The 25916-nt window shown below is 38.8% G+C and overlaps 1 protein-coding gene across 3 annotated transcripts in view; it reads right to left on the bottom strand.

Moving 5' to 3' along the window:
• The window catches only part of Dock11 (dedicator of cytokinesis 11), a 183121-nt gene that overhangs the window by 9858 nt on the left and 147347 nt on the right, over nt 1-25916 (bottom strand). For all 3 annotated transcript variants that reach the window (XM_017602037.3, XM_006257453.5, NM_001191760.1), the window contains 8 exons: nt 23472-23654; nt 21022-21135; nt 18763-18978; nt 18617-18674; nt 13492-13598; nt 7364-7486; nt 4877-4990; nt 3727-3873 (listed from right to left, as the gene is read on the bottom strand). In XM_017602037.3, the coding sequence (XP_017457526.1) occupies nt 3727-3873; nt 4877-4990; nt 7364-7486; nt 13492-13598; nt 18617-18674; nt 18763-18978; nt 21022-21135; nt 23472-23654 (1062 nt within the window). The remainder of the gene's footprint in view (nt 1-3726; nt 3874-4876; nt 4991-7363; nt 7487-13491; nt 13599-18616; nt 18675-18762; nt 18979-21021; nt 21136-23471; nt 23655-25916) is intronic.

Raw genomic sequence — 25916 nt, 5'->3', positions numbered from 1 at the left:
TGAGAGGAAAGGGATCAAAAGAAAATCCAGTGATTGTATGTTGCAGACGTACAAGGTTAGCTGTATGCAGGATTGGGGGTATAATTCAAGTGGTAGAATGCTAGCCTAGCATGTACAAGGTATGTAGTTCAATTCCCAGTGAGAACAGCAGCAGCAGCAGCAACAACAACAACAAGATAATGCAGAAGTCTAGTGACCGTTGCCAAAATTCCATGCCAAGAATTGCTGCTGCTGTCCTTGCTGAAGGTTCACTTGCAGATTCTCAAACTCTCTAGCATTTCGCCTTAACTCCAGACAAAACTCAGGATCTGCTTTCAGTGTCTTCTCAACAAAGTCTGCCTAGTGTCCTGGGTGACTTGTTTATTATCTTGGTTATTTATCATCACATCTGTCTGTCTAGTGAAAGAAAAGAAAGGAAGAAAGGAAGGAAGGAAAAGAAAGCCAATAAAAATCCACCCCTCCCCAAACAGTCTCTGTATGATTTTATCCTCGCCACATATGCAGGCATAAAGACAGGGAACTGTAAATGTCATAACCCTACTAACCTCTTTACAAACCTTCTATTTATTTAGCTTGCTCGGGAAACATTAACCTTTCTTTCTTATTACACTTATTTTAGCCAAAAGTCCCAGAAATGATTCTCTAACATTTAAAAGCTAGAATTTTATTAAAAAAAAAAACAACCTTCAGTCAAAGTAAAAGTAATTATTTGGCTAAGATGAAACATAAATAGAAAATAAAAAGTTCAAGTGGGATGTCAAATCCTCAAACATACATGCACATAATAAGTAATAGACGGTTTATACATAAATAGCAGAAAAAACTTTTTTCAGCCAAGATTCTAGCCCCATTTATGTATGGAGATAAGTTTATACGGATTTAAATGTACTTACCATCTGTATTTTCTTGCACCTTGCTTTTTTCCCCTTTAGTGACATATTTTTGATATCATCATACTGATTATAAATCCTTCACCCTGTCAAACATGGTGGCTAATAACACCTATAATTGTAGCACTTGTGAAGCTGAAGCAAGAGGACTGCTAAGAGCTAGAAGCCAGCCTGGACTACACAAGAGTTCCTAGCCTGCCTAGGTTACAAAGTGAGACTCTGTCTCAACAACGCTCCCCCCCCCAAATAAAAATAATTCACTCTTTTCATTCCTAGAAGACTCTACCTATTATATATTACACATTATTATTATTATTAAACATTATTACTACCATGCAGGTAGGTATTATGAGTATCAAGCTTTCCCCAGGCTTTTATAGCACCAAACTTCCTTTAACAAACAACCATATACATGTATATTTATAGTATAAAACTTCAAACATAATATTGTTGGACCAAAGGACACATACATTTAAGAACCTGAAAGACACTGCTAAACTTCTATTCAAATTGATTGTGTCTTTAAGCAGGTTTTGTTCTTTGGCAAGCAAAAAGAGTAGTTTCCTTTGCTTTTCTTTTTATTTTGCTTAGCATGGTAGCCCAGGCCCGTAATTTCCCCCCACCCCCCAAAACACACAAGAATGCCTTTACTTTTACCATTACATATTAAAAGTAAAATTCCTTATAATCTTGGCAATATTGGTGCAGAGAACCGAACCTAAAAATTACCCTTCTGTAGCTTTTAAACCATCTAGGGATGACTTCTAGCAAACACAATGTAAACGCTAGGCAATTGCTTGTTATACTCTATTACTGAGGGAACAGTTACAAGGAAAACATCTTGCAGGTATGGTGATATGTGCCTATAATTTCAGCACTCTGAAGGTGGAGGCAGGTCCTGCATTTCAGGCCTGCCTAGGTCAGATCCTGTTTAAAAAAAATGTTTGGCCAAAAAAAAAAATGTTTGGCTAGGGTGAATGTTGTTGTGTAACAATTTCCTACAAGGTAAACAAAGCCCTTCATCTTGATCCCTAAGATACAGGATATTCTAAAGGGAGGTGAAACATTGCATTCTTCAAGGAAACTCGTCAAGACACACAATGTTCTTGGACATAAAATATTCCATCTTGGAGGGAAGCTCAGATAAGGAAGTAAACTACTCGGTAGCTTCATAGGGTCACTGAAACTGACCACATTCAACAGATCTCTCCTTTTCTAAGCTTCTATAAGGACTGCTGAGATCCATTCAGAGACAAGCTGAACTATCTGGAAGAGGCCCAGCCCTTATTAGTTGCCCGAAAAAGATACTTTCTAATCTGTGGAAGTTGCCTGCTTTTGGGAGCTGTCATTTATGCTAGGTTGGGCTTTTGGTTGATACAGCTGTCTTTGAGGTATTTCTATTCTAATAAATAACTTCCGACCTATATTCCTCTAAATAACCTTGAAAACACTCACGGGTTCAATAAATTGTACATTGGTGGCATCCTCACTTTGGTCTGCTATTGGGTTTCTATCTGGGATGAGTAGATGTTTGCTCATGTCTCCCTAGGAATGCTGACACACATCGTTGGGTTACATAGGGAATTCTAGACTACTCTGGGCTACAAGTAAGAGCTTGTCTCAAAACTAAGGAAAACGAAATAATGAAAAGTCTCAAACTGCTTGGTTTTCTGAATAGTTTGGATCCATGGTTGGTTGACTGTATGGCTGTAGAACCCATAACTCTGATTATAACTAATGCCTGCATTTTATATGAATAAAGATGGCTTCTTGTATGTTGCCTATGAGAAGTATAGAATAATGTCAGGAGTCTGGCTGCTCAGCAGTGGTTTTTCACCAGCATCTGGGGCTAGGTTTTCAAGGCAGAATAAAGGAGAAAGACAGGTTGTCCACAGTGTCTCACTAACCATCACCTATTCATTTCTACAGCAGTCAAGAGCATGGAAATGAGCTGAGGTTGCAAGGACAGGTAATTTTCTACTGTCTTAATCCAATGAAACAAAACTAGTGAAACTTGAAGAGAGGTATTGCCAAATATCTGGAACCAATCATCACATCTACTTTTAAAGCTCTTAAGCCCATGTTAAAGATAATTCAGCTAACAAGCGATACAGGTGTTTCTAGGAAATAAAGAGGTGAGATTTTTCTATCATTGCTGTCGACTTGACTTCAGGGGCTTCACAGAAAGTTATTGAATAAATGTGGCCACAAACTCTGCACTGTGGTAATCCTTTCTACCTAGGTAATGAGCTCTCATCCTGGGAACTGTTAGGACTCAGGCAGTCTGACTGTTAGTTCCCAAAGGCTGTCTAGAAGGATTAGTGCATTTCCCACAAAAGTCTCTCTTGTTAGACCTTTTACACCTTGTTATGCATGATAGGGCCTAACGGGGTAGATAATATTTAGGGTGAGACCAAAACTAACTCTCTGTAAACTGACTTCATTAGACATGCAGATACAGCCCATACTTGTAATCACAACAGCAGGGAAACTGTTCTGAGTTTGAGATCAGTCAAGAAACCAAACTAAATCAAACAACAACAACAACAACCACAGCAACAAAAAACCCAAAAAACAACAACAAACCAAAACCAAAACCAAACAAAACAAAAAACAAAGAAAACATTGGGGGAATCAGGAGCTGCAGTAACACCCTTGCCAGTGCAAGCAGAAGGGCCTCAAATGTGACCCCTTTGGCCACGTAACAAAGCAGGCAGTGCACACCTGTAATCTTAATCCCAGGGAGTTAGAGACAACTTCCCTCCCACAAATCAGGAGCAGTGTACTAGGCCTGTAAGAAACGAACAATGCTTTCCAAATGTATGAGACAGGTTACCTTGTCTGAATCCTGAATTATTTTGATATTTTCAGTTCCAAATTTTTCACCATAAAGTTTTACAAGTCTGAAGGAAATCTCTGAAAGGCCCGTGAGTTTCGGTTCTTTATAGATGTACTCTTTCCCATCTTCTTCTTCAAAAAAGGACTATTATAAAGGTAAACAAATAACAATTTACAAACAGTATGTGAAAACACATTCAAGAGTATCAGCACAACTAGTGACAATATATCTGAATACACTTAAAATAATACTTATTAATACTAGTTTTAATATATTTATGCTACCTAGTTTTATGCCATCTTGAAATAACCTAGAGTAATTTGGGCAGTTGGAATCTCAGCTGAGAAAATGTCTTATCAGATAAGGCTGTAGGGGATTTTTTGGTACGTGATTGATGTAGGAGGACTCAGCCCATTGTGTGGGACCATCCCTGGACACATGGCCCTGGGTTCTATAAGAAAGTAAGCTGAGAAAGCCAGTAAGCAGCATTCCTCCATGGCCTCTGCATCAGCTCCTGCCTCTAGGTTCCTGCCCTGCATGAGTTCCTGCTCAGACTTCCTTCAGTGATGGACTATGATCAGAGTGTTATAAGCTGAAATAGATCCTTCCTCCAAAAGTTGCTTTTACTAACTGTGTTTTAACACAAAACTAGAAATTCTAAGACCATATTAATATTTTAATTTTAGTGTATTAATAATATATTAAAAGTCACATGCATATAGTCAACTTTCTAACTTTGAATAAGTTGAGAATTGTCAAAAGGCCAAGCATACTAACATATTATTGTCTGGAAGGGGATGAAGTAATATGAAAATGCTTTTATTTTTTATTAATTTTATTAATTATTCCCATGTAATATTTTCGTGTATATATTCAAATTCATAAGTGTATAAACACGTTGTTGGTAGAAGGACGAAAGTAACATGTATTTTTTCATGAATTTTATTGAGAAGTCCATACCTTGCATCCCTGACCTAAAGACAGGAGAACCAAAGTGAACTAGAATATTAAAAACAAGCCCCCTGCTGTGTGAAAGGCAATACATACTTCCAGAAGGAACAACTGCACAAAGGCCATCTAACAAGTCAAAGGAAACATTTAAAACGTCAAACAACTTGATAAATGAACTTTGCTAAAGCATACTCACCTGGCCATAAAAGGCAACTCTAAAGAAAGTACCTAAAAGTCTTTTTTTGGTGTGCATAACCTCCAAAATTTTTGTGTAAGCGCCATGGAGAGTTCTATAGACTTGAGTCAGTTTCTGAAAAAATGAGAATAGAGAACTTATATTTATGATTTTGGCAGACATTAAGTATCATCATGCAAGAGTTAAAAACATATCCATACTGGAAAATATCATCCTGAGTGAGCTAACCCAATCACAGAAAGACATACATGGTATGCACTCATTGATAAGTGACTATTAGCCCAAATGCTTGAATTACCCGAGATGCCTAGAACAAAAGAAACTCAAGACGGATGATCAAAATGTGAATGCTTCACTCCTTCTTTAAATGAGGAAAAAGAATACCCTTGGCAGGGAAGAGAGAGGCAAAGTTTAGAACAGAGGCAGAAGGAACTCCCATTCAGAGCCTGCCCCACATGTGGCCCATACATATACAGCCACCCAATTAGACAAGATGGATGAAGCAAAGAAGTGCAGACCGACAGGAGCCGGATGTAGATCGCTCCTGAGAGACACACCCAGAATACAGCAAATACATAGGCGAATGCCAGCAGCAAACCACTGAACTGAGAACAGGACCCCCGTTGAAGGAATCAGAGAAAGAACTGGAAGAGCTTGAAGGGGCTCGAGACCCCATATGTACAACAATGCCAAGCAACCAGAGCTTCCAGGGACTAAGCCACTACCTAAAGACTATACATGGACTGACCCTGGACTCTGACCTCATAGGTAGCAATGAATATCCTAGTAAGAGCACCAGTGGAAGGGGAAGCCCTGGGTCCTGCCAAGACTAAACCCCCAGTGAACTAGACTGTTGGGGGGAGGGCGGCAATGGGGGGAGGATGGGGAGGGGAACACCAATATAGAAGGGGAGGGGGAGGATTATGGGGATGTTGGCCCAGAAACCGGGAAAGGGAATAACAATTGAAATAAGAAATAAATAAATAAGAAATACCCAATTCATCTTTATGAAAAAAACTATCCATGTTTAGGTTTTTAATGTTGGCTTTTTCTTGTTCTTTATTTATTTTTTGAGACAGAGTATTACTGTATTTATTACAGTACTAGGCCATCCTGGGCTGTTAGCAAGACTTTACCTCAAAAGTTGCAATAAAGGGGATCTGGTTACAGCTGAGTGGTAGAAAACTTGCCTAGCCTGGGTTCAATGCCTGGAGGTGCAAAATATTTTATATTATATGAACATGTGAATTTTACCTATTCATGTATACTTACTAAATTCCTTTTTAAATTTAATTTTTATTTGTGTGATGCATTGTCTGCATGTATGACTGTACATCACAGGAGTCAGAAGATGATATCAGATCCTCTGGAACTGGATTTATTGATGGTTGTCGACCACCACGTGGGTGCTGGAAACTGAACGCAGGTCCTCAGCAAGACCAACAGGTATTCTTAACTGCTGAGCTGTTTCTCCAGCTCAATTTGTCAATATTTTCAAACATTTTTTTTTCTGTTGAGTAAATGAGTTTTGTGTGGATTGCTAATAGTATGGGCAAGCTGAGCCATTATATGAGCAAAAATGACTGAAAGATAGCAGTATCTTCAAAAGTCTAAACCCTGGAGCCTGACTCGTGAAAGCCCAGGAGAGCTAAAATCCTGGAGCACACTTGCAGGTAGCTAACTTGTCAAAGAGTATCTGTTTCAGGAATCTAGGTTGATCTGAGACTCTTCTGGGCAGCTCGGATGGTCTGAGAGTGTCTTCTAGCAGTCCTTACCATTTATATTGGAGAAGGAGGGATTTAGCACTTCTGGTCAGCTTCAGGGACTTCTTGAAGTCTTTTAGTTTAAAATGGGTTTTGAGGTTTTTTGTTTGTTTGTTTTTGTATGTCACTATATTCAGCTCGTCCCACCACCTCCTCTCAAAATAGCTTGAATTCTCCTTCCCCTTTTTTGTACATTTGCAGTGGAAATTGTAATATGGGCCCAAAGACTTGAATATTAAAAAATTCTGTTCCATGTACATGGCAGTAGCCACTCATTAGAATTTATCAACAGTTTTCCTGGCAGAGCACATTGATAGACAAATGTTTACAGCTGGCTTATTACTGGCATCACACTATGTTTTTCTATCATGGTCAGCCAGTACTTTGAGTCCCTGCACTCAAGTTGAAAGAAAAGAATAATGTTTTTAGGTCATTCTTGCTGATATGGATGTTTGATAGTTTCGACAGTCCAGGGAGGAAAGCTAGAATTTGGACTGAGGGAGTCTTGGAGACAGAACATGTGTCTATCATGCTCAAGGCCCTAAATTACATCCCTGACACCAGAAACAAGAAGGACAAAATAAGGATACTTGTTCTGTGATAAAATTCCAATGTCACAATATTTTCTTTAGAAGACATCAGAATATAAAGATAGGAACAGCATTATATCAGTGTTTTGACAAGCCTGAAACAAAGTATGTAAGGCAATGTGTTCACCCCTTACCTCAAACTCACGGCGTTTCTCATAAATTGGAATGATCAACTTGGAAATCTCAGAAATTACTTCATATCGCTCTGCCTTCCACAAACCATCCACACACTGTTCTAGTAACTCCAGCAAAACTTCCTGGATAAAGAGAAACATTCAATTGGGTATTAAAAATAGCTTTAGACAAATCAATTTTTAACCATCTTAACTTATTAAAGAACAAGCCAAATGGGCTAAGTTCAAGCAAATGCACAGAAATATATTTGTATGGCCACACCTTCCCCCAACCATGTCTTTCTTTAGAATCAGGACCTAGCTATGGAGCCCTGTCCTCCAACTGGTGAGCTTCCTGCCTTAGCCTTGTAATTGTTGGGGTTACAAGTATGTGCCAGCACATACAGTCTCACAACTGTATTTTCAAAATCAAATGTTAACAGGAAATTAGAAATGTTTCTAACATATGACATTAATGTCAACAGTAAACTGTATGTGTTTTGTTTAAGAGAAAATAGAGACTTTACTTGCAGATAGTATCATGTTGAATTGAATCTTTTGTTTGTTCTAAATTATGGGCTCAGTTGACCTGAAAGTTGAAGAGTGATATACTACAGAATGGAAAGGTCCAGGGTCGGGAAGGGCAGGTGGTAAGGGTAGAAGAAGTATGCTTAGAGATCTCATCAATGGATTTGTATGCATGTATATAAAGATCAATAATGAATCATACACATATAATATGTTTTATTAACAATAAGTAACTAAATAGATGATGTAACAATGCTTAACAAGGTAAATTCCACTAAGCTTGTACATCTATATCACTTTTCTTTCATACTGAAACAATGCATAGAACATTAGTTTGAAGGGAATGGGACAGCTTTTCAAGCTATTGAATTAGTGATTTAGGTCTTAATTAAACTCATACAACCCAGAGGATGAACTCTTCCTTCATGTGATTTGAACATCAGTGATAGGTTAATGTCCTATGATAGAGCTCTCTCACCTGCGAGAATCGTAACAGCCTCTTGCTACAACTTTGTGAAGTATCATCTCATGTTCTCAACAACAGAAAAAGACTTTTAGGCCAACTGCTGTGCTTCTGGCTGAGTTAATAATTTGTTTTCCATCAGATCTACAGAACTGATTGCCAAAATGACCTTTGTTTGTTTCTTAGATAACTGAATGCAACCTGTAGATATCATTTCTATGTAGCAAGTGGCAATATTCTATAAATTTTTTAGCTGGAAACGAGGTGCAGTTTTTACTTTATCCTGTTATGAACTGAATTAATTGTATTTCCCTAAATCAGAGCTTTTCAACTTACCAGCTGCTATCCCCTTGGGGGTGGTGGTAAATGACCTTTCGCAGGGGTCACATATCAGATATTTGCATTGCAATTTGTAACAGTAGCAAAATTACAGTTATTAAATAGAAACAAAATAATATTATGGTTGGGAGTTACTACAACATGAGGAACTGTATTAGAGGGCTGCAGCATTAGGAAGGTTAGGAACCACTGCTCTAAACTGCAAGTTGAAGTTCTCAGCCACCTCAGAATGTGACCTGATCCAGAAAAAGGGTGTTATAGATATAATTAAGATGTGTATACTGAATAAATAAAATAATTCATTAATAAAAAGATGAATATACTGCTAAAGAGTGAACCTTCAAAACAATATGGGTGGCACCCTTATTTTCTTGCAGGTATTCAGGAAAATATGTGCCTACATAGACAGAAACAGAATCAATGCAGCTACAAGCCAAGGAATGCTAAGGATCAACAGATATCACCAGAAGGCAAGGAAGGCTTCTACCTGGACTCCGGGAAAGAAGTTCCACAATGAAGCCTCATTTTCAGATTTCTGGACTCCACATGGCGACATAGTACATTTCTGTTGTTTGAAGCCACACACTTTGAAGGTGTTTTGAATGTGACAGCCTCAATGCTCTGCTCTAAGTATTTGTTTCTCTCAGATTCATGTGTGAAAATTCTAAGCTTGCTAATGGTAGTAGAAGGTGGGTTAGTTGTGGTCATAATAAGGCAGAGCAACCCTGAATTGGATTTCAAGCACCCTTTGAAAAGAAATCCAGAGATGGAGCCCATCTCTTCTACCATCAAGTACACAGCAAGAAGGTGTTATCAGTGCACTGAAAGTTTTGCCCTTCCTGGACACATTGTCACTCATGCTTTCCTCTAGAACTTTGAAGTCTGAGAAATTAATTTCTGCTGTTAATCAGCTACCTAACATATTATGCTATGGTATAGCACTTCGGACAGAAGAAGATGATAGGGAATGAATACAACCGCTTCTTTCACTCATCCTCTGAGCTTAGGACCAAGCTGTATTAATTTTACTTCCTAGATATTTCTCAAATCCAACACTTCTCCACTTCTCCATTTATTGCTGAAGCTCAACACCTTGCTACTTTTTTGCTTGACTGATCTTCCTGACTGTAGCCTTGGCACTTCCCAATACATCCTCTACAGACAGACCAAAGGCTTTCATCTGTCACTGATCATGTCACTGAAAACTTGAAAACATTCCATCACTCACACAAGGAACAAGCTCCTTCATGTGGACACAAAGCTTGCAATGAGATTAATATTTCTATAATCTCCTCATTCAACAAGCCAAGTGTTCCAAAACAGAGAAGCACTTCAAGCCCCTTCTTAGAATAGTTTAGGTACTGACCTCCTAGATATTTTTCCTAGTCCAGATAAGGAAGGCAAGGTAAAATAATTTGTTCCCCTTTTAACTAATCAATGGGGCAAATATTTATAGTTCTACAATATTTACATACTGTCTCAATAACTGACCTTCTAAATAAACCATAATTCTTTAAAGGTGGGAACAAGCTTATTTATCCAGACTGTTTTCTTCTGTAACTCATATAGTCCTCCTATACAGCAGTTACTCAATCAGGGTGACCACTTGAGTAAAGAGTCAGCATATTAACCTTCAATAGCTATAGTAAGAAGTTTAGCAGGAACATGGTGGCACATAACTCTAAACTTAGCACTGTAGAGTCAGAGTCAGAGAGGCTGAGGCAGAGGGGCAGAGGCAAAGAGAGAGGGAGGGAGGGAGGGAGGAAGGGAGGGAGGGAGAGAGAGAGAGAGAGAGAGAGAGAGAGAGAGAGAGAGAGAGAGAGAGAGAGAGAGAGAGGCAGAGAGAGAGGCAGAGAGAGAGGCAGAGAGAGAGGCAGAGAGAGGCAGAGAGAGGGAGAGAGAGGCAGAGAGAAGCAGGGAGGCAGAGAGGCAGAGAAAGGTAGAGAGAGGCAGAGAGAGGTAGAGAGAGGCAGAGAGGCAGAGAGAGGGAGAGAGAGGCAGAGAGAAGCAGGGAGGCAGAGAGGCAGAGAGAGAGAGAGAGGCAAAGAGAAAGAGGCAGAGAGAGAGAGGCAGAGAGGCAGAGAGGCAGAGAGGCAGATGCAGAGACAAAACTCACAACAATCTTCTTTCCTCTTCCTGTAGACTTCTGAGATAAAAGATGATGTGTACTGTCGAATATGACTCATTTTAATATAACTTCTAAATCAGTTTAACCTACTTCAGATATGAGAGCATGAGGTGGAAACCCTACGTGGGCCCAGAAAAACTGGTACTTGGTTGAACACCGTACTCTAATTTATAAAAACAAAAACAAAACAAAACAAAAAACCCAAATGTATAGATTACTACTATAGAGCAAAAAGTATCCCAATAAATATGTTTACAAGGTCATCTGTATGGATAACTTAAAGCTGCCATTTAGAAGGGGAGGATAAGCTGAAGAATATGTCTTCTGTGAAGTACTGTTTGTGAGTGGGGTCACATAATAATACCAACCGAATTTTAAAGTATATCTAAGTCTCAGATTGTGAAAAGTGAAATGATTTGTTTCCTCTCTTTTTCTTTCCTCCTTTCCTCACTTGAGACAGGGCCTTGTTCTGTAGCCAGGCTCTTCAGGAACTATGTACACCTGACAATTTTCTTGGCAATACTCCTGCCTCAGTCCTCTGATAACATGGTCTGAGTCACCATGCCTGGCATAGTACATTCCTTGTGCAATTTTTCTTCGGAGGTAGAGCCTTCTTATGTGGCTCAGGTGGGCCTGGAACTTGAGATCCTTTCTGCTTCTGCCTTCAAAGATGGAATTATAGGCATTTACCGCCATACCTGGGTCAGTGCAACTGTTATGAAAGGAAGGGAATTTTGCCAGACAGTGGTGCACATGCCTTTAATCCAAGCACTCATGAGGCAGGCAGATCTCTGTGAGTTTGAGATTGGCCTCTTCTACAGAGCTAGTCCTAGGACAGCCAGGACTACACAGAGAAACCCTGTCTCTAAAAACAAAACAAACAAATACATATCTCTGTGAATGTCACATTTGTCTTTTTGTAAAACTTGGCATCTAAAATTTTATTTTAGAGGTAATAGATTTCATTTTAAAATATTTTTTCTTTATTAACTTGAGTATTTCTTATTTACATTTTGATTGTTATTCCCCTTCCCGGTTTCCGGGCCAACATCCCCCTAACTCCTCCCCCTCCCCTTCTATATAGGCTTCCCCTCCCCAATACATTTTAAAATATTTTGATTATTCTTCCTTCATTGTCTTTTACAAAGACAACAGGTTTCTTTGTGACATCACCATGCATCCCTATCATGTACTCCCCTCTTCTCTTCTCTTCTATCATGGAAATAGAAAATTTTTGATAGTTAAATTATATAACTCTGTTGAAGATACTTGCTTGTATATGAGTATAATGATAGTCATTCATTGAATTGTTTTCTGCATGTATCTTCCACCAAAATATATAATTAAAGCTCTTTTTATAAACAGTTTAAAAACTTGCACTCATCAATCTCCCTATAAATAGTAGCTATCATTTCCCCACAATTCCCAAAGCTGTAGAGATACCTATAGATTGTTCGCTCTCCTAAGCGGCAGTTCTTTCTTCTCCTCCCCTTCCTAATGGTATTTCCTAGGAATATTTGCTTTGTTTTGCTTTTTGAGGAAGGGTCTCATGTAGGTCAGGCTAGTGTCCTACTCTCTATGTACCAAAAATAGGCTTGAAATGAAAACTTCCAATCCTACTGAAGTATAGACATGGAGAACCTTAACCAGTTCTTGTGTAGCTGAATATCAAACACAGGGATTGTGTACGGAAGGCAATTACTCTGCCAACTGAGAAACATGCTTAAACTGGACCTTTTACTATTGTGGTTTATGACATAGTTGCCACACATCTAGACAATAAGACTGGCCTTCTCCCTGCCTCCACCTCCAGTCTCTATCTAGTCACCTGAAATTCACCTCTCATATCACAACCATGTTAATCTTCCTTGCCTTATACCTCTGACTTTTCATATCGCACACCTATATTATTTCAATGGCTATCTCCAGAGCAGAACTTGGAGATCATAGTTCATTATTTTACAGTCCTTTTATCTCCAAGTCTGTAGGCTTGATCCTATGTTGGTGCTTAACAGATCTTTACTGATGAACAAGTGAAGCTGTTTTCTATCTATCTGAAGTAGGGAGCAGGACACTTCATTCCTGCTATTTTGTTACAAATATTTTGCCTATTTTTAAGTAAAAGACAATTTTAACTCTAGTTTTCTGGAGTCATTTTTCATATGCTAGGTGGGACCTGGTCACAGAGATCATGGTATAAAGATGGTTAATATTGTAGGTTAAAGTAACTTTTTTTTTTCCGGAGCTGGGGACCGAACCCAGGTTAAAGTAACTTTTATTCATTTTATTTATGACTATTTTGCCTACATGTACATAGGTATACCACTGGAGTGTATGATGTTCATGAAGGCAAGAAGAGGGAGTCGGATTCCCTGAAACTGGAGTTAAAGGTGGCTATGAACCACCATGTGAGTGCTGAGAATCAAGTCTGGGTCCCCGAAAGAACAAATGCTCTTAACCACTAAGCCATCTTTCCAGCCCTCTAAATATTGTATTTTAAAACAAGATAATGGGAAGAGTTACTGAGACAAGATTCTACCCTGCCAACAGAATTCCTTTGCCTAGACAGATTGATTACTTAAAGCTCACCAACCTTTAGTCATTTTCAAATTTAAGCCAGATCTAGTAATTTAATATAAATAAATTTTGAAATGGGAAATGTCTATAAACGATGATGCCCTGGGACCTTACTTCACTGTAATGAACATCCATCATTCCAGCATCTTCCTTCATGGCGCCTTCTTCATCTATATTGGGAGTAATTTTCTTGAATGCTGAACATCCGCTAGGGAATAATTCTGTGTGGAAAACCAGAAATGGAGTCTTTATTACAAAAAAAGTTTGGTCAATAACAGACACCCTTAAAAGGACATGCTATTTTTAATAATAGAAGTGGGTCAAAGTCATAAGTACATGTTTCAGCTGTAAAAGTAATTTCATATGTTACTCAGATTTATTATATTCTATGGTTCTTCCTCTTGCACAAAGTGAAGTCAAATTCATTATAAGTGAATTGTGGATTTGGTGCACTATCTTCAATGGCTGGTGTAGATGATTTCCTAGTATAAAAATATAGAAAATGCTTATCTTTTCTACATTTGCTCTGTACATATTATCTAGACAAGAGGGTGGACACTTTCTGGGTAACCCCTGGATGACCTTTGGTAATCATTTCTAGTGTTTAAATTTCACGTAGAGTTGGAACGAGAAGTCAGTCAGTTATTGGAAGAGCCTAGCCTAGGATTTATATGACAGACAGGAAGTGAAACAGATGGCAGAGATAAACCACCGTTGGAGAAATTGAATGGGACTTTAAAAAAAAACCATAGATTTGAAATTTAGACGACTCTGACTCTAGCATTGTGTCATTACATGAATTTGGATGTTTGTCTCTCTAGTCTTTATAAAGTTTCTTCATCATCATTACTACCACCACTACTGTGATAACAAGAATAATAATAGAGGTTTGTGAGAATTACCTGAACACATGTTTGGAATAGAGCTTAGTGTATAAGAAGGACTAAATTAATTATCATTGCTAAGTAAGTCTATCAGTGTAACTTCCTGAAGCCTGGGAAGTGGGGCTTAAACTGTAGCTGAAAAGAGCTTTTATAACTGTGACCAAAATTGTTATCGTGGAGTGAGAATCTAGGTGGAGAAAATCAAATGGTTTTCCTACAGTCTGCGTTTTCTAGGATCTTGTGATTTAGAGGGGAACAAAGGCACATTTCAGATATGGCTGGCATCAAATTTATAACCATCCTCCTGTCTCTTCCTCCCAAGCGCTGAGATGTGGCTGAGGTACACTCCACCCGGTTTTGACATGGAATCTCAATCTCACTGCTTCATTAGCTATAGCTTTTACATTCCCATATGTCATTCTAGAGAAATAAACATGGGAACAGTCCAGGAAGGTACAAACACTTATTCCAAGTGACCCAGTGAAAACGGTGAGTAGGATTCTGGAGGATGGGATTGTAGTGCCAATCCTTGATAAAAATGACTGGCAGCCAGAGGAGTTAGAGGTAAGATCCTGAGGGGTGAGCACAAAGGGGGAAGCTGGAACTAGGAACAAATAAGGGAATGAAGTACTTTGTGAAATTTTAGCTATATGACACTGGGTACAAAGACATGGGAATGGAAGCAGCATTACCCTATAAGGAATGAGAAAAAGAGACTCTATAAGAGGAGGAAATCACATTTCTTAGGCTTATGGGAGAATATGAAGACCCAAAAGTTTTGCTGAACGAGGATGCTATGTGGTGGTACAAGAATGCAGAAAACTTGACTCTTGTCTTCCCCGGGGAAAAAAGTGTTGTGCCCTCTCTCAGGAAAAGAGAGAAGAATGCCAAAGTCTAGGCTTTAGAGAATGAGATCTAGAAATTCTGACTTGTCTTGGATCTTCTATTTGAGAACAAGAAAGAGTAACACAGCAAAGCCTCCATTATCACTGCTTCCACTTGACTTGGGCAAGGGAAAAGCCTGAGAATCTATCTGTAAGGTTATCTCTGGTACAAAGAGCAAGGGCCTGTCAGAGGGTGGGGTGGGATCAGGGTCAATCACAGACCTCCTTCCACTTTCATTTTCTTTTATTTCTTCTTTTTCTATGGGGAGGGGCAGGAATAAGATGAGATATCAGACCATAGCTGGTACTGTGTGGGCCAGTCTGGCCTCAAACTTCTAACCCTTCCACTCCTGCACACTGCAATTACAGGCATGAGCTGCCACTCCCGGCTTCCTCCTTTCTCTTTTCCTGCCACTCCAGTGCCCGAAACAAGATTCCAGCACTGTGGTCCTTCACTTAAGCTGACACCCCTTGGGGCCAGGAAACTACTGGACAGAACAAACTTTATTTTTATTAAAAGAAAGTCTAAATGATAGAACATTTGGTTCCAATATGTCAGCTAATTAGCATTCTATTCCATCATGATTAAGAATATTTTTATAGTGCACTTCAAGAGAAATGGCTGCGGGGCCAGAAGGACTTGTGTACTATGTACGCCATCCTGAGTTCCATCCCAGAGGGAGGGAGAGAAGTGCTGGATGAGATGAGCTGCAAGTAGAGTACTTTGAAATGACAGAAAACAATTTTTTGGTGCCACATAGCTGTCAGGGCTTTACAATGTGAACACTCTTCTGTATCAATGGACAATTAATTGAAAACAGGTAAGTTCTAGTGTGTCTTGAGGATCATCGCTAAATGTCATTTAAAGCATATTTTGCTTAAAGATTCAAGTCTTTTTTAGACTTTTTAAATCCTGCTGGGTTGCAGAGTTCTCACACTGGATAGTGGTTGTCCCTGGGGGCCAGGAAACCACCAGCTAGAAGAAAATTTGTTTTTGTTTTCCAAAGTCTACATGATAGAACATTTGCTTACAATGTATCAGCTAGGTAGCTTTTTAGTCTATTTTCATTAGGAATATTTTTATAGTATACTTAACTGGTTTAGATTAACTATGTATCTTGATACCACTCTCATAGTTTAAGCAGCTAATTGAAAAAAGCTGTTTTGGATTCCTTTTTTATTTTTTTACTTGAATCATTAAAGCTAAGGTGGAAAAACCCTGAGGATTTTTACTACTGCTGTCCTTTTAGAATAAGGTTTTCTACATTAAGATAGTTGAATTCTACGGGTTCAAAAATGGACAGCACTCATAAATAGATATAGAAACAGCACTCACATTTAACTTTTTTTTGTTTAAAGGGTAAGACATCATTTTCCCCTCCTTAGCTCTTTGAGGTTAATGAGAGATAAATTTGAAAGAACCTTAAGAATATTATGAACTACTTTAATAACAAGTTTGGGCGACATCCACTTGTTAAGACAGGACAGATTGCTGATTAAGTAGCTGCCTAATGCTGAAATAACTGGAGCAAGAAATAGTCCTTCTAAACTTAAGGACTGGCTAGTGGAGACAAATCATTCTTGGTCTGAAGGTCTTTATACACGTGAATAAAACAAGATTCTTGGGAAGAACTTCTAATATAATTATCTATATTGAAAGGGTTTATTCTTAATAGGCCTGGAACTCATATTTCAGGTGCTCACTAATTAGAAAGCTGGGGTAACAGGAAGCCAGTTTCTCTGGAAAGCATTTAAAACCACAGAATGGTATTTAAGAACCTCACATTTGTCGATGGGTATGGAATTCCAGGTGCGCAACTTTGATTTTTATTTTTAGGGCAACTTGACAAACATCAGTGTTCTAATTGAAAAAGATGAAATGAGTCTCACTTTAATCAATTCTTTCTCCATCAGAACTACTTTTAGGGACTGCCTGTACAGCTTGGTCTTCAAGCATTTGCTAATCATGCTTGTAGCCATTTTATCAATCCCCAGACCCACTCCCCCCAGGAGAAAATGAAAACAATATATAGACTAAAAGGAAAGAATAGAAATAGACTATTTTTTGCTTTGCTTTCTTATGATAAATCATTCTTATTTTTTGTTTAATATAAAGTCTTTGTACTTGTAAAACAAGATTCTCAGGAAGAATCTCTAATATAATTATGTATTTTCAAAATCTAGAGAGTTAATTCTTAATAATTCTTAATGAGTCTGGGACTCTACTTCAGGTTCATACTTTGTAGTACACCCTGACTTGGAATTCACCATGTACCCCAGGGTGCCTTGGATTTGTGGCAGTTTTCCTGCCTTAGCCTCAATGTGTTGGGATTATGGACCCCACAATCCCTAGCTGAGTATAACAATTTATAAACAGATTATTCAGAAGAATTTCACTGTCAATTTAAAACATAAGTAAAATGCTAAAAATGTTGCTCCAGTAGTAGTGTTATGCTTTCTTGCTTTAGCATTCACAAACTTCTGGGCTTGATCTCCAACACTGCATGAACTGAGCGTGGTGGTGCATGCGTGTAGTCCCAGGAGCTAGAGGCAGGAAGAGCAGAAGTTCAAGGTTGTCCTCCGATACATGCAAGTCTTAGGTTTGCTTGGACTGTATGAAATCCTACTCCTTTCCCCAAACTTAAATGACACAAATGCATAGTTTAATTACTACAGTCATTTTGGGGAAGAATCTCCACAATTCCCATTAGTCTACATGTGAAATGAAAAACACAGAAATTCCAGAGATTAAAAACAAAACAAAGCAAAAAAATATAATAAATCAAAAAAACCTTGTGTCCCCATAGTCCCAAAGCCCACATACTCTGACTCCTTTAAGTTGCTTTCATTTTGACCTCATTGTGATAGATAGCAGATGTCTTGATTGCAATCGCCACTACTAATTAACTTTTAAACCTTACTCAATTGCTTTGCTATTTGAGTAGTTATAAAATTCAGCAAATTATTTGGGGATGGAGAAGCTTTCAGCCTGATCTCTGAATTATGAATGCATAGCTGTGGATGTCCTTCAAGGGCTTGATTCCCTTTAATACTCAGGTGTCACTGCATAAAAATAGCTCTCGATACCTAGTCCATTCGCAGTTGGTGAAGTTAAGGATGAGGAGGGGAAAGAAGCAATCTGTCTGTATTGTGCAGAGCTTCTCTTAGGCCCCAAGAAGAATTGAATTTGTGGCAGTCATCCAGGGAGATAGTCTTGGGAAATAAACACTGGGCATGAAGCCCAGCCGTGTAATATTTAACTTATTCTTGTAACCTCCCACAGAAGCCAAAGCCAAAATGAGCAATCCAGTCTTCTTTTATAACAACGTCTGTTTAGCATTGAATGAGGCTGAAGGTAAACATATTTTTAAGAGCTCAATTCCTTCCCATTCACAACTGTACACTGCAAAGATAAAGATTATTTTGCCAACCGAGTGTCCTCCCATCTCAGAACAGAAAGGTCTTACTTACTCTTTCGATGAAGAAATTCTGCAACCAGAGCTGCTACATGGACATAACACATTGCAGCCTAGAAGTGGATGACAAAGACAGAAGTGTCAGAATGTGTTCAAAGGAGTTTGAAGAGTCCCAGTGGGAGCAAAATTTTAAGTAGTCACCTCAGAAAAATCTCCATTTTTAATATGAATTTTGGCCATGCTGTCAAGCCATGTTTTCCTCAGCTCTGGTGTGCTGGCATAAGATTTAGCTAAGCTGTACTGGAGATCAATTAGCATTTCAGGGTCTTTCTCATGCTCCTTCATTTGGGCAGTGGCCATAAGAACGGTGCGGATCCTCTTGGTCAAATCTTTCACTTCTGTGGGAAAAGCAGTTGCCTAATTTCAAAACAAAAGAAAACAAAAAACCCACATATTTAACAGTATTATCAAAAGGATTGAAGCATGAACATCCAAATCTGGTGACTATAGTATGGTTTCTACTTCTTGTTAACAGTTGCTAATACTGTATTCCATGTGGCAAGTCTAAAGGGGTTTTAATTAGTTATTTAAAAAAAATTAAAGCTTTTGGCAATATACTCAAAGCCCATAAAAACATGATCTTTGGAGGGTCAGACTATCCGGCTTTCATTATGAATTATCTACATGTTTGGTTTACTTGTCACCGTAATTGAAAATGATTGACAGCACATAGGTACCAGGTACCGATCTGGGTGCTTTATGTTTTAATTAAGTAGCCTTCTCATGCATTTCCACCAATGGGCAAACTGAGGCACAGAGCAGTTGAGAAGCTGAGTCAACATCTCTTGGTTGGCAAGTCATGGAGACAGGACCTCTATTAGGCAATCTGGCTCCAGGGCTGGTGCTCTGTGGGCAATCTCCCGTGATAGAAGTGTGCCTATCCTGCCCACTGACTATAACGCACACCTCAGTGAAAACTCTGCTGCCAACTTTCCACAGATGAGAGCTTATGAGTAACATCATACTCCAGAGAGGTTAAAGAGAACGTTAACCTCTCACAGTGTTTCTGACCCCAAGATAGGGATAGGGCAAGTACATGGTTAGGGAACTTAATAGGAATATAATATACTGTTCTGACTTTTTGTCTGCTTTAAAAATAATTATTAGATGCATCTAAACCCTTTGTGCTCATTCACAGAAACTCTACTTCCTGAAAGGCTTACCTTATAGTAACAGGGCTACAGGTGACCTTGGCCAATAAAACTAATTCACAAATGAGTAAAGGGAAGGCAAAGGGGCTCTTTTCTAGAGAGCTAACATCAGCCTCATTCACTTGCAAAACGCTGTGCTAATCTACCTGTATAATATGGCAGTGGGCACGGTAACAACTAGAAACATAACTTCTTGGAGTAAAATAGTTGAAATAGTACACATTGCTTCTGTGCTCCTGGGATTAGCTGAAGTGTATTCTGATCCCTTGGGAAACCCACAGCACTGCTTGAAAGCAAACTTTCCCAGCCTATGAGCCGCTGGCACCACTCAGTGTTTTGCTCCCTGTAAGCACACTCCTATGGGAATGGTTTTTTGGTACATAGATTCTACACGTCCCAAACATCAAGCATGTTGTGACTGTGAGCTTTTGAATTTTTGAAAAGGATTTCCTGCACTACTGTCAAATATACTAGAATATGACCTTTCCTGAGAATGGGGACAGTTCATCCCCTCGGGAGGAACTAAAGACCTGTTTTCCAGGCAACAGTAGGAGATGCATTTTTCTTTCTTTCTTTCTTTCTTTCTTTCTTTCTTTCTTTCTTTCTTTCTTTTTTTTTTTTTTTAACAACGTCCTAGTTTTTAAACATGTAGTGCTCAGAATCCTAGGTTTGATTCTGATGGATTGGTACTAAAGACTGACAGCTTTGGACTATTACAGCAAGCAACAGTTGGTTAGCCTAACTTTTGAAAGTCACAAAACCAACAAATAATGAAAGTCGTCTGTTCCACTTCTTATCTATTGGCAATGGATCTGTTAGCCATAATAACAAGTGAGATTTTTCTCAAATTTCCAACTCAGTGTTTAATTACCCAGTATTATAAATGGTCACAATTGTTAAGAAGAAAAGTAAACATTTATTTTTTGGGCAAGTTTAGAAATGAAGCAGAGAAAACAACAGATTTTATTACTAACAGACACACATTTTAAAAATCGATTTAGTTACTGCTGAATATTATTGTTAGAGATCCAGTGGTAAGTAAAAGCCATCAACTCTTAAAGTTCACATTCTATACATTCCATCATGAGTCACTGAGAATTCCACCACAGTTTAAGAACATAAACTCTCCTATTTAATTAAGGTATTCTTATTTGTTATTTTGGTGTTGGGGATCAAACCCATGGCACCGTTCACGGTTAGTGCCACCAACTCACAATCCCAGCCAAAGTGGTTCGAGTTTATTCCATACCTTCATAGGTCTGTCGCTATTTGCAAAATTATTGATAATGAATAAAGACTCCTGAAATCTCGATCCTCCACTCAGTGCTACATCAGCTATCAGTTGACTTACAGCAATGATTATCTGTGGGAAGAAATAAAGGTTATCTTTTTCAAATGGCTTTAAAAAAACCTGCTTTGGGAGGTGAGGAGAGGTATCACTATACTGTGCCCAGGCAAACATCTACCTTGCTTCTGCCTTCCTGTTTCAGTCTCTTCAATAGCTTGGACTGCAGGCTAAAGGTTCTTATCAACAATCCTTTCCCTATTGAAGAGCTCTAATGGGACCGACCAAGGCAGTGAAGATACATAACTAGAGATTTCCTATATTGCAAAGTAGATTACTGAGCCAAGAAATCCCAACTGTGTTTAGACTGTGTTTAGAGTTGTTTCATCAATTAATCAGTATGTTAGAGAATACTAATTATCACCCAGTGTGTTCTCTGTGCTCGAATGGTGCCAGCTGCTGTATGCATTTCATTTTCACCCTCATACTAATGACCATACAAGATGGCAAACACTTGGTCTCATTTTACAGATGAGCAAACTGGTTCAGCCAGATTAAGTAACTTGCCTAGTGTCACACAGCATGTATGGTAGTTGGTCCGTGAGTTGAGCACAAGCAAATAGTCATCTCTATACATTTTGTGATTTCCACAAAATCTTGAGGTTAATTCCATTGCTTGTTTGTTTTCTGAGACAGGGTCTTGCTGTGTTAGCAAGACTGGTCTTGAACTTGTGACCGCTTGCCTTGGCATCTCAAGTATATGAGAGTATACAGGTGCAGGCTAGCACTCCCAGGTCAATTCTTTTTAATTTTTGCTTATTTGAGACAGGTACTTCTTGTCCTGTAGCTCTTGTTTGGATTTTAGGCATGTGCCATCATGCTTGGCAATCTCTCATTGTTAAATAAAGGTTTAGCAGATGCATGCAAAACAACCTGTATCACCTGCCATTAATCATCGAACGATCTTATTTAATCATCTTACTTAAGCCTCACAAAAATTCTGAAGGAGAGCTTCTCCTATTTCATATTTAAAGAAGTTGAGGTACAGAGAGGCTAAGGAAGCTATGTGCTCCATGGCAGACTGTCATGGAGTCTGAACTAGAGCACACATTCTTACACTCTAGAGTAGCCTTCTGCAAGAAAAAGAGAATGTGAGTCGCATGGGCACTTGCTTTATGTACATGTGAATATTAGGGGACAACATTCAGGAGTTTGGTTTTTGGTGCTCAAATTCAGGTCATCAGGCTTTGCAGTAAGTACTTTTAGTCACTGAGTCACCTTACTAACTACAAATTTATTTTAATATATTTTAATTACTCCCCAAATTTGACAAATTATTTCAATATATAAACAATATATGACAACTTAGAATGCTCTATTTTTTTAATGTACTTAGTCTTTATACTTCTGACACATCTCAGTTTGGACCAGTCCCATTTCAAGTGGCAGATAGCCACATGGTCTGAGCTATAGCACAGAAAGGAAAATCCAGATATTGATTTCTTTTGCAGTACTGAGACTAGAACCCAGAGCCATGTGCATAGTAGGCAAGCATTATATATGTTGTGTTGTATAATATATAATAATTATAGTATATTATTATATAGCTATAACCTTAGGTCTCTTTTCACTTTTTGTTTTGAGATAGTGTCTCTCATGTTGCCCCAGCTGGCACTGACCTCACTCTCTAGACAAAGTAAGACCTGAAGACGATATCCTCTTGCTTTAGGTTTTGAAGTAGCTATAAATGTTGCTCTTTGTGGGGAGCAGAGTGAGAGGTGGGTGCATGCGTGCACGCACGCGCGCGTGCGTGCGCACACGCGCACACACACACATTTTCAGGTGCACATGTATGCCTACATGTGGCGCTTAACCATTCTTCAGATGCTGTCTATCTTAATTTGGGGGTGGGGGCTAGATCTCTCACTGGCTTAGAATTTGCCAAATAAGGTTAGGCTAGCTGGTCAGAGAACCCCAGGGTTTGGTCTGTCCCCATCCATCAGTTCTGGGGTTACAAGTACATACTACCATGCCTGGCTTTAAAACAAAAATGATTTATCTGTATGTGGATAGCTGTATGTATATGCTACTGTACACCTTGTACACGCCTAGTACCAGATGAGGCCAAAAGAGGACATCAGATCCACTGGGCTGGAGTGACAGGTGGTTGTGAGCCGCCATATAGATGCTGTGAATCAAACCTAGGTCCTCTGGATGAACAATCCGTGCTCCCAACCACTGAGCTGTCCCTGTAGCCCCATACACAGCTTTCTGGACCAAATTTAGGTGCTTATGCACTATGAACATGTACATTACCAACTGAGCTAGCTATCTTTCTAGCTATAGATACTAATTTTGATGGAGGTCGTAGATCGAAGAGAAAACAATCAAGAAGAGCGTTGATTGGTACTTACCTGCAAGTGTGTCCTCAGAAAGGTTTTCCTCTTTGTATACTCAAAGTTGTTTCTCATCAAAAGATACAAAAGTGCGGATGCCTCGTTCCTGGTTGAGCTAATCTTTGAAGTACAGCACTTTAAAACCTCATAGCAAAATGCAGCACACATGTTCACTCTTCCTTTGAAAAAGGCTGAGGGAAACTAAACAAGGAAAATAGAAATGAATATCTGAAAAACGAATAAAATCCACCAAATAGTCAAGTGTTGACTGAAGCCTCACTTAAAACTATGCTCGGAGCTTTAGAGGATAACCAGTCAGCAGGAGGCTAGCACTCTGTTCTTGAGATCCTACAGACAAGCATCTGTCAATGATAGAACAAGTCAAGTCAGTATAGAAGGTAACATGGAGGTACTTGGCATAAACGCTATCAATCTGAGAAGAGCCCAAGATAGTCCAAAACATAATAGGAACAGTATCGATGGCATGCTGAGCAACTGAATGACTGAAATGATGAGTGATGGCTCCTGTTCTAAACTTCCACCTGCTGAGAAAATCACTAGTGGTGAAATTGATCGCTTTTTATTACACAAAATGGAGTTTATGTGAAGTGTTCATGTACACCTGTCCATTTTCTACTCTGTCAGTTAAGACATATTTTTCATAGAAAAAGAGTGCTCAAGTGGTCACTGAATTCTGAAACCAACCAAGAGGCTTGGTGCTTTGAGAATGTATTCAGCCTGCTGCTTTGGGGAAGATAAACTGTATATCTAGTGTGGGCTTATTAGAGTCTTCTATTCTTGAAAGGAAAGACAAGCAAGCTGCTTCTGAGTGCACATTGGCCATATTTTTAGGACTTCTGAAGCTTGAGCGTCAGCCATTCAAAATGGCCTCTTGGAAACTGTGAATTTTAATTCACATTTCAGGAATTGATCTGATCGTTTTACCTTCATAGCAGGTGCAGTGTTTGACAAGCAACAGGCGTGTAACAAATGATTTCTGATAGACAGATTGGGAAATCTCATAAAGTTTCACAGGATTAGATCGACTCTTGCTAGACAAGATACTCTAGTATTAAAACATTTAAGGGCAGGCATAGCTGTGTGCAGTTAATCCTTACGATAAGTCTTTTTTTTTTTTTTTTTACATTACTAGTGACAGGAACAATGACCAAAGTCATGAGCAAATTCCTCAATGCCAGTTCTAATGTGCCCTTTCATCTCACTTGACACTCTGTACCTCATGATGATGCCCATACTCTGTTCCCCTTTGGCTTCTGTGACATTGTCCATTGTCCATTCTTGGTGGTTTTTTTTTTTCTTTTTTTCTTTGTATTGGCTACCTCTTTCACTGTTTCCTCCTGTCTCCTTTACTGTTTTCTGTTTCAACCCTTTCTGTGTTACCTTCTCCAATGTTCTGATCCTGATCTCTGTTTTCCCTCTATATCCTTCCCAGAGGAAGCTCAGTAAGTGACTGAAGTTGGTGAGTTCCAGTATCCCTTTGATGCTGATGTTTTATCAGTGAACGGGTGATAAAGTCCAAAAATTCTTGTTAACATGTATTCTACCTGCATATCCACACACCAGTGCCTTTTTCCAGGTCCTCATCTATTTTTTTACATGTTTTATTTACATCATTTTGTACTATGTTTTGTACTCCTTCCTTCTATTCACCCCTTTGTTGTTTACTATATTTCTCTGAAGCTCTGGCTGGTCTGGAACTTGCTACATAGACCAGTCTGGTCTTAAATTCAGAGATCTGTCTGCCTCTGCTTCTCACCCAATGTCTAACTTTAGAAAGTTTTACTTTCCCTTGCTCATACCAATTCTCTTTTATTATACATTGTGTTGCTTCCATGCTCAAAACATTTCCATGCCCGCCTGTTTCCTAAAAGATGAAGTCTAGCTCTTAAGGTGACGACACACTGATTTACTTGCCATTTATACTTTCACTTGTACCTTGTGAGTCCATACGAACCCCACCAACCACTACTGAAGGGAAACTTTGATAAGGTGCAGCATGTATGTATAGTTATGTGTATGTTTTTCATTGATTGCATGGTAAGCCCTCGGGATTTCACAAAATAACTACCTACATTGTAAGTGTTAAATGAATTTTTTATAATGTATTTCCATTCATTTATTCTAGCATGCTCCTACAGAACTCAATTCCCCATAGATTCCTTTATTCCTAAAGTATATTAAAGAATAGAAAACTTTTAAACCTTCATATTTATCCAATTTCGGTTTTCCATACCATGAAAGGTAGGACTTGTTTCTTTGATCATGTACTGGCTGCTTATGGTTCGTTTGCAAGATATTATATAAGACCCCAGAGTTCTAAAAATTAGTTTCTGCTTTCAAAGGGCTTACACATGACTTTTTTCCAAATAAGCAAGATTAATGTTTCATTAGTACAGTATGTGTTGTGATAGTCTCACCATATGATAAAGTAAGATAAAGAAA

Source organism: Rattus norvegicus, chromosome X (genome assembly GCF_036323735.1).
Source record: "Rattus norvegicus strain BN/NHsdMcwi chromosome X, GRCr8, whole genome shotgun sequence".
NCBI classification, from domain to species: Eukaryota; Metazoa; Chordata; class Mammalia; order Rodentia; family Muridae; genus Rattus; species Rattus norvegicus.
The sequence above is the reverse complement of the archived record's forward strand: the minus strand, read 5'-3'. Positions and strand labels throughout refer to the sequence as shown.